Genomic DNA, 9,552 nt, shown 5'->3' on the forward strand with positions numbered 1-9,552 from the left:
AGTTTCAGAATTAAACAACAGAAATAATAGCTTATTTAGTAAACTATGTTAGAATCAACTACTGACTTGGGGAATTATCAAACATTGTATAACTTAAAAAATAATACACTTAAATTAGTCAATACACAAAAAGTTAACGAATACAGATCCATATTTTGGACATCCATTTCATCATATAATTCAATAATAATAATAAACTCACAACATTGAAAAATTGATGTAACAGCCCAGCTCTTCATTATTATTACTCAGAAACTGTTTGGAAACAGCAATAAACAACTGTAATACAAGAAGATTACAAGATCCAAACATTGATTCTTCTTTGTAATAAAATATTTTCAAATCTGAAACTTTATGAACATTACTTCAAATTTTTGCAAGAAAAAGAGAGAGAAAAAAAAAGAGTTCTAGTTCTATCTCTATCACAAATAATGGGAATTGAAAGTTTTTCAACCCAAAGAAGGAAAAAGAGAGAGATCTAACAGAGGATGTCCTATTCATTCATAACTGCTTACCATTTTTTTGTTCCATAACTTCCTACTGCCTATACAGAAACTTGTAAATTTTCCTCCATTATGGCTTTATTTTTCCATTGCCAATTAGAGAAGATAATTGAAAGATTGAGAAAAAAAAAGGCATTCCCAGCATTCAATAATTTGTATATTACCTATGAGCAGATGTGGGAGGCATTGGATATGTCATTGGGCCCATGTTTATGGGCGCACCGGGAACCACTGTGCCGGGCACTGGAGCTCGGACTCCATATGCCATATGAGCGGGAGCAGGGAGACTGACAGGGGTGCCAACAGCTGAGACAAGTGGACCGCCCACTGGCTGTCCCATTGTTGGACCACCATACATTCCCACACCGGGAGGACCAGCTGCAGATTGAGGAGGCTGTTTTGTTGGTTTTCCAGAGGGAGCTGCTCCAGAGCCGTTTGCTTGACCCGTAATTGGCCCTTGAGTGGCTGAGATATCTCCATTTGCAACGCTGGTGATATCATGGATGCTGGACCGCCTCCTTTCTTTGTTCATTGAGTTCAAACGGATGAAGTATTTTTGTGCATGGCTTGCCACTTGAGTAGGTGTTCTCGTCACAACAAAGTTTCGGGATATACTCCGCCAGTCTCCTTTTCCGTATTTATCGAGACCAAGTAGAAATAATCTGTGTTGCATGGAGGAGTTTAAAACTTTAAGGCAGAGGTTACAAAGAAAGAGAAACATATGGAACGTAGAAATAATTCAACTCCTAAAGGCCAGCTTTATAAGGCCTCAGAAAAATTTTAGGCTATAAGCTTGACATTTACAAACCGTCGGTCATAACGTTATTCATAAGCCAGAGATTTTCTAAAACAAAGAAAAAAACAAGGGAAAAAGAATAAACAGATCTACCAAACATGTTTCACTAGTTCTTAAACCAGTTTCTAAGAACAATTTGAGCACTCAACACACAGTAACGCGTCAGTGTTGGGTACAACACTGAATGCATCAAATCTTTATATGCATTTAAAATTTAAAACATGTCTAATAAGTCCCAAAGGGATGTTGGGAACCCCAACTTCAAGTGTACAAACACATACTATTGTAACTTATAGGACCACTAACTATAATAACCAACTCAGAGGCCAAACGTGTGTTAAATATTTGTTTTGTGGCTAATAAGTTCTTAAAATTTAATCCAAAAGCCAAATATCAGATTACTCACAGGACATTTTTCCAAAGAGCTTCCAATAAGGATGTTTGAATCAATCAAAGGAAGGCAATACGAATAGTTCTCAACAAACAAGTCTTCTAAGAACTGAAAATAAATGCAACAAATTTGGAATAATATTAAAGTGTAGATATAATTAAATTTATCGTAACCCACTAGCTTAAGATTCAAGTCAATCGGTGATTTAGCATGGCCTAAGAACAAGAGATTCTATGTTTGAACCCCTGTCATTTCCTCCTTACTTAATATTAATTTCCATTTCTTGGGTCATCTACAAATTTTCAAGCCTACAAGTGAAGGAAAGTGTTAAAATTTTGACATAATTAAATTTATCACAACCCACTAGCTTAAATTTTTTGGTCAATTGATGATTCAACACTAAATCATGAGGGAAACAAGTTGTAATGCAAACGTTACATCAAAATGCAGGGTTCTTTCCTACACACAGCTTATAAAATGCCTAATGGATTTGAAAAAACACTATCTTGATGCATCAAATGGTTTCTGCATCAATGTGTTTAGGTTCAGTTGCATCGACTATAGCTAGAAAGATCAGAATTTACACCAAGTTGGGGGAACACAGAAGAACAAGAAGCAGACTTAGCCACAATAAAACTGAAAATCTCATCATACATTTTCAATAAAAGCAGGATGATTTCAACAGAGATATGGAGGTGGTTTCAAGAGAAGGGGCATAAAGAAACTAACTTTATTCCAATAACTCAGCTGATCCCCCTCCCAAGAATGTTTCCAACTAGATTTTGGCAGTACATGTTTATTAGAATAAACTCCAAGACCTAAAAACAACGAAGCAATTTTGGACAGCATCACAACTAAACAGACATACATGACATTTAAAACTTCGGGTTACGGCTGCTATTTGTCATCAATATGCTACTAAACCTTTGTCTGAAGTAGGACAAAAATCAATTCTAAGTAATTGATTTTGAGAGACCCGAGGCATGGTTGTATCGTGTAACCTTAATTGGATAGAAAAAACCTTAGGCAGGAGGAGGTTTACCAAGGAAATTAGTGTTTCATCAGACATCAGAGACATATACCTAACAGAGCATTAGAAATAGCACATTCTCGTGAGGTCAGGTAGGGGTTTAGGACAGGACCAGTCTAACTCGACCATGCTATGATAATATAGTTTGTCAGTCATGGACTCTAGCTAGTTCCATGAAAACAAGATGTCTGTGTCAAGGAGAAAGAAACAAAAGTAATCTGATTAACAAAACAGTAACCAAACTTTTGACTTTCATTAGATACCATATCACAGCTTCTATGAGAAGGACGAGGCAGAGAAGCGTAAACATAAAGAATCAATTCACCTGTGTTCATCCTCTGTCCAAGCAATCCCTTTCCGGCGTTCTTGATCTGACCTTGAAGTCTTACTTCCATGATTTGAATCACCATTACAGTTCCCAAAATGACCATTCTTCTTAGTTGTTCCTTCATCACCAGCATGGTTGGCTGAACCATCTGAAGAAGAACTATAGGAAGGGAGAGGCACACAACCCGATTCAATTAGATTAACATCCTCAACTAAGAGCTCATAGTGATGTTTAATCTCTTCTACGGTTTTCCCTGGTACATCGACTGCAATTTTCTCCCACCGATCCGAATCATCCTCAGGATGACTTGCAAGTGCATTCTCAAATGCCTTGTCCTGTTCTAAACTCCACAAGGAGCTACTTCCTGCTTCATCAACAGTCATCTGACCTTGTTTAAGTCTGCTGAGCAGAATTAGCCACCAGAAGAGGAAGAAAAGAACCAGCTTCACCCAACAGTACCCTAGTTTCAAAATTGAGGTTTCTAACTATTAAATTTTTTGTTTCCTAAATCTAAGAGAAGACTGAGTTTCCAGAACTGATTTATGGAATACTTTGTTGTATCTCGCGTAGATGCAACCGATAACAAAGATTCAGATTGGGGAAGCAGATAAGGCTTCAGATCCCGCAAGTTACTTCGAATTCAGGAAGACGAAGACGAAGACGAAAACACAAAGAGAAAGCTTGGAGCAAGTTGAAACCAGAGAACAGGCTAGAGAAAAGTAGCAAAAACCTGTAAAGTAGAAGAGGATTCTCAGTGTTGATTTGCTCCACAGCACAAGAACTCGACTCTTGTGAGCAGCTGACCTATAGAAAGAACGAAAAGGCAACAGAGTTCAGTTGGACCATAAGAAATATCTGAATGCCATAATATCAAAAAATAATAGTAATAGTAAATATAACAACAATAATAATAATAATAATAATAATAATAATAATAAAATATATTGTCAGTTTTCTGTGAGGCAATAGAAATTAATGCAGTCATGATATAAACAAAGTGGTAATTAAAGCTTTGAATTGCGAAATTTGAAAGGGACATTGGAGACTAACAAACGTAGAGGGAACAACCCAGAAGTTCATGAAGGATAATAAGAGGGAAAAATAAAAAAGAAAAAGATGAGTCTTCTGATATATAACAAAACAAAAAACTCAATTACCAAAGCCAAACATGTCACAAAGCTTTTTTAACACTTGAGGCCCACCAAAGTTTATCCACTTCCATTTCAGATTCTCAGAATTCAACACTCATTTTTAACAGCAAATCATAACTTATCATAAGATTGTTTCTGCTTCTTAAGCAGATGGGGTGGAATCATTTGAGGAAAGAAGAGAAAAGAAGTCCAAAAATAGAACCTATCTTGAATATATAGATATATATGAAAGAAGTAAAAGGATGTGTTAGGTATTGTCGGTTTCCAAAAACAAAAAACCATAAAACCCCAAATTGGATTCAATCAAAATGAAAGGATTTCAGTTCTAATGAAGCTAAGTTCAAAAGGGGTTTTCGTTTATGAGAATCTGAATTCAAAAAACAAACAGATTCACCAAAATTCCATAAAACCCACTTCTTAAACATCAAAAACAGCTCGAGAAACCACTGATTTGAATGAAAAGAATAAGAAACCCACCTCGAAACCCTCGTGTTCTTGCTTTCAAAGCCTAAAAAAATCTATGATCGAACCCGGAAAAAACTAACAAAGAAGAAACAAAACTAAGCTTATAATCACCACAAAGATTTTGACAGTTTACCCAAAAATCCATCAAAAAAACAATGAAACCCAGTATTCATTTACCTAGAAAAGTAAGAATCGGAGCTGAAATGTCCAAATTACTCCACCAACAATCACAGTAAAAAGAGAAGAAGACAACAAAACCCCAAAAACGTAAAGCTTAATTACACCCATTATCTTACATTTCACTACAAGCTTTAGTGAGAAATCAAAGAAAAGACAAAGAAAGAGCAGAAATCGAATCTAAAGAGAAGAAACAACCGGGAAAGTCCAGAATTAAGATAAACACAGAAAAAAGAAAAGATGAAAAACACCAGAGGTTTTGAAAAGGGGGAAAAAACCCTCAATAATGTTGAAAAATTACAAAGGGTAGAGATAGAAATTACTAGAGAAAATGATGGGTGATGTTGAGAAATCCACACAAGTGAAGAGGGGGAGAAGGAGGAGAAAGAACAGTGAAGAATGGGGATTTTTGGTCCCATTCCATACAGCTAGGCTTGAAAATGGCTCAACCCCAAGTTGACAAAACAACCGAATCTGAATACTCATTAAATATCTGACACATCAAAAAATATGAGAGAGAAAAACAAGGAACAATGGAAAAAAAAATTTAATTTTTTCTTTTCTTTTCATCCAAACAGAAAACCAAAACCAACCAACCCTGATTTCCGAACTTGGGTATGGATCAGTTCTGGCTGTTAGATTTCTGGGTTTGACTTTTCTGTTTTTGTTCATCAAAGTTGCTTAATATGGAGCCCAACCTCATCACCAAATCAATACAAAGCTAAGATCTTTTTTGATGTGGGTCAGTGAATTATGATCCACCACCATTATCATCATCATCATCATCATTATTCATAATGGTGACTCTTTTTCTCTTTCTTTTTTACTTAAATTTGTAAGGTAAATCCATAAATTGATCAAGTTGAAGAAGAAGGCATAGGCACTTAGAAAAATTCTTAATACAACCGTGGTGCTACAATTTTTTTTCGAAAAAAAGTTGGAACAAAGTTGCAAAGAACTTAAAAATGGACCAATAATTGACGAAGTGGATCAACAAATGGTCAAATTTCACGGACTAAGAAAGCACATGCCTGCCCAACAGTTCATCATGTTGCTTCCTTTGGCTTCTCATTTTCAATTTTTTAATGTGTTATGTATATTTTTGGATTGAATTGGATTTTGTGGAATAAATTAATTAAAGTTGTTTCTACCCAAGAAAACAAAAAGAAACAAATAAATAAAATTATATGTAATTCAGATTTTATTTTATGTTTCTAAAAGTTGGATGTATCCTCACAATTACCTATTTGACATATTGTAAATATATTCCTGAAAATAAAATTTTTGTAACGTGTTTACATTTTGATTTTAAAATTTTGGACTAATGAATTATAATATTAGAAGAAGTAATAGGAAATTTTTTAGAAGTTTGGAATTTTATTTTTTGTTAAATTAGAATATGCATACTTTAATGCATAATAAATAATTATGATATTGCAAAATAATAATTATATAAGTTTTATGAGAGAAAATATATTCATAATTTCGTTAAAAGGATTCTATCTAACCTGTATGTTTTTTAAAAAATAGAAAATTTTAACAAACTATATACACTTTACCGAATAAAACTATTGAAACAAAAAAAATATTTTACTATGAAATATAAATATTTTGTCAAATGTTTTATTTTCGATAATTTTTCTTATATTTTTATTGTTTATAGATATATAATCCAACCCATTTAATTATGGTTTAAATCTAATCTTTTTAGAATTTGTAGGATAATTATTTGGTAAAAATGGTAAAATATTTACAAATATAGAAAAAAAAACTACGAGGTTGAAATTCTTTTTCTAACAATAGATGTAAAATTGAATCAAATAGATTAATAATGCAATTTCATATAATTTAGCATTATAAGTATAGGAGAAAGTAAATGAAAATATCAAAATAATGTGTCCTCACGTTTGTACAACATTAACTATTTTTTCTATATAATAGATTTGAACTTTTTTGGTTTAAGAATCTATTTAGATTCTTTCAACTCTAAAAAAGTATCAATTTAACTTTAGAATATGCTTATTTAGTTGTTTATCTTTAATAATATTTTTGAAAATAAGGTTAAGATGTTATAACTATTAGTCACAAACTTTAGTTCAGTCAACATTATTTATTCAATAAATCCTATCATGTCAATAACCTATTGATATCGTTTATGCCATAAGCTAACATTGTTGAACTTTTATCCTAAGTTTGAGAAGAAGAAAAATAAAAAGTTATAATATAATTTCCATGTCTTTCTTTTTTTTGTCATTTGAAATTTGTTATAACTTCAACTGTTCTAATTAGGATGTGTTTGGAAGTGTGTGATATTAGAAAAAAAAAAAAGTTTTAGGGTAGAATTGATTTCAAAACAATCAATTTTTGTTTGGCTTCAAACTTTTAAAAATAATTTTTAAATATTTAAAATTGATTTTCAATCCTGATGTTTGTTTCAAAATGATTTTAAAATTACCAAAAGTTATGTTTTATAATTAAAAATTATTTAATCAATCAATGAGAACAAATATATTTTTTGTTTATTTATTTTTGCATTTGTTTTTAAAAATTATTTTTATTAAAAAGTTGGATCCAAATAGTTATAGAAAAACTGTCATTGGAAATGTCAGTGGTGGTCACTAAAAAATGGTGATTAGAGGTTGACAACAATGATAGGAAAGTTGATCAAGGATTGACAATTCGGCCGAACGAAGTTAGGGGACACTCTTTATCCTCATCACTTCCTCATTCCCTGTTTTAGGTAGTCATGTAACGACCCAACTCTTTATACTAAGCTGAGGTCGTTACTAAAAAGAAACAATGACAAGAGACACTTTTTTGAAACGAGGGAAGAATAAATTTTCATTAAAAACGGAATATTAAAACACTGAAACATAAACGCGGAAGCAAAATTGAGTCCCCATATGGCATGTCACGGATCCTTCTCTGTCGCTCGCCAGCTTTCCTCTACCTTTACCTTTGCCTGAAATGTTAAACATAGAAAGAGTGAGTATAAACATATACTCAGTAAGGGACCTACTACTAGTCCCGCTAGGTGTCTGTTAACTTCCCATTAGAGTCCTGAAAATGGTACCCAATCTCTGGCACGTTCCCGAACACGTGCAACATGCGCTCCCGTAGGAACGAAAATCTGGTCTTCGGTGTCCCGGGGGAGCACCTAGGACATGCTGGTCTGTAGTGAACCCGGGGGTAACACTAAGACGATCGGGATGCGAGGACCCCGTCGAATCACTCAAATCATATCTATATACATGCTAGACTGGCGTCCCGTCGGACCACACAGTCCTAAATAGGTGGTGATCCCGAAGGACACCCATGCAGGTACGACTTTAATAGACAAAGTTAACAGAACACCCTATCCATAGCATGTAGCATAACATAACATCATAACATGGCATGAATATTAATCTTAACGTCCTTAATCATGTGATTAATATATCATGCATTAACAATCATCAACATCAATCTACCAGTCATTAACATAACATCAGTCATCATCATCAATCATCAACATAATAATCTCAGTCATCATCATCAACATCAATACAATGACAGTCATTATCAGTAGCATCAAGTTATGCATTTTAGCTACCATCAATGCATAATCATAATTACATGCGGTCTCTTGAATTCAGTTCGAAGGTCTAGTAGGAGAATCTCTTACCTGAAGATTTTAGCCAAACAAAGGTACTCCCTAGTTGACAGTAAAATTCTCCAATTAACTTGATCCTAATCATAAAAGGAACACTTAGTATCTTAATTAATGAAATTAGCAATTGGCTAACATCCAAAAATCCTCCCAAATTAATTAACTTTCTAAAAATTGGGGTTGAAACCAATTCAACCTTGATTGGGAAAAATCCAAGATTTAGATCTTAAAAAGTTTAGCCAATTAAACCTTTAAAGAAACCTCAAATAGATCCAAAATTAAATTAATAAAATATTAATTTAATTTTATTTGCTTACCAAGGTTACTCAAATGGAGGTCGAAAAATCCTCTTAATTCATCACTTTAAATCCTCAAGCTTCCAAAGAGACCAATCTTAACTTTAACTGAGGCGGCGACGGCAGAGGGTTATCTTAGAGAAGAAGATAAATAACCTTTTTCTTTTTCTTTTAATTCCATCTTAAGCATTCCAATGCTATTTATAGACCCAAATAATAACAATAATAATAATTATTATTATTATTTCCTTTTCCTTTTCCTTTTAGGATATATATATATATATATAATACCAAAAAAATATACATATATCTTTATTCCCATTATCTTTCCTAAATCAATGCCTTAATCTTAGGCATTTATAACCATTAGTAATAATAATAATACTTCTTTATTATTATTATTTTTCTCTCACCAAAATCTACAATAAATATATATTTATTTAAACCATTATTCTCTCTTATAAATATATATCTTTTTCGTCCAATCAAAATCAATCATCTCTCTCTTCATGAATTATTTTCTTTTCCAAATAAATATAATTATATTCCATAATATAATTAACTACACTTTTCCAAATTATTAATTAAATATATATATCTATATATATACTCAATTAATTACAATTCCACCAAAACTAACTTTTCCCTCCAAAATCTCAAATTAACTTAAGTCCTCAATTAATTTAATCAATCAAATCTTTTCCAATAAATCACTTATAACTTCCAACATGAATTATCTTAACTCAACCATAACAACTTCACTCCA

The 9,552-nt window shown here is 32.7% G+C and overlaps 1 protein-coding gene across 5 annotated transcripts; it reads right to left on the reverse strand.

Moving 5' to 3' along the window:
• Positions 1-214: 214 nt before the first annotated feature.
• Positions 215-5,470, reverse strand: LOC103502813 (transcription factor SRM1-like). 5 transcript variants are annotated; one of them, XM_008466917.3, is made up of 3 exons: positions 5,165-5,470; positions 3,046-3,852; positions 215-1,165 (listed from the first exon to the last, which is right to left on the reverse strand). In XM_008466917.3, the coding sequence occupies exons 2-3, from the start codon at positions 3,429-3,431 to the stop codon at positions 664-666; spliced, it is 888 nt and encodes a 295-aa protein (XP_008465139.2). In that variant the 5' UTR covers positions 3,432-3,852; positions 5,165-5,470; the 3' UTR covers positions 215-663. The 5 variants fall into 5 exon arrangements, with proteins under 5 accessions (XP_008465139.2, XP_008465164.2, XP_008465150.2 ...); XM_008466942.3 differs by having other exon boundaries at positions 4,842-5,415; XM_008466928.3 differs by having other exon boundaries at positions 4,206-5,388.
• Between the last annotated feature and the right edge of the window lie 4,082 nt (positions 5,471-9,552).

The sequence above is a fragment of the Cucumis melo genome, chromosome 9, assembly GCF_025177605.1.
Source record: "Cucumis melo cultivar AY chromosome 9, USDA_Cmelo_AY_1.0, whole genome shotgun sequence".
NCBI lineage: Eukaryota > Viridiplantae > Streptophyta > Magnoliopsida > Cucurbitales > Cucurbitaceae > Cucumis > Cucumis melo.

What these genes read in the sequence shown, in the direction of transcription:
- LOC103502813 (XM_008466917.3), bottom strand. Translation starts at nt 3,431, where the DNA reads ATGACTGTTGATGAAGCAGGAAGTAGCTCCTTGTGGAGTTTAGAACAG. An exon ending in TGGACAGAGGATGAACACAG is followed by an intron (nt 1,166 to 3,045) that starts GTGAATTGATTC and finishes CATGCAACACAG; the next exon opens with ATTATTTCTACTTGGTCTCG.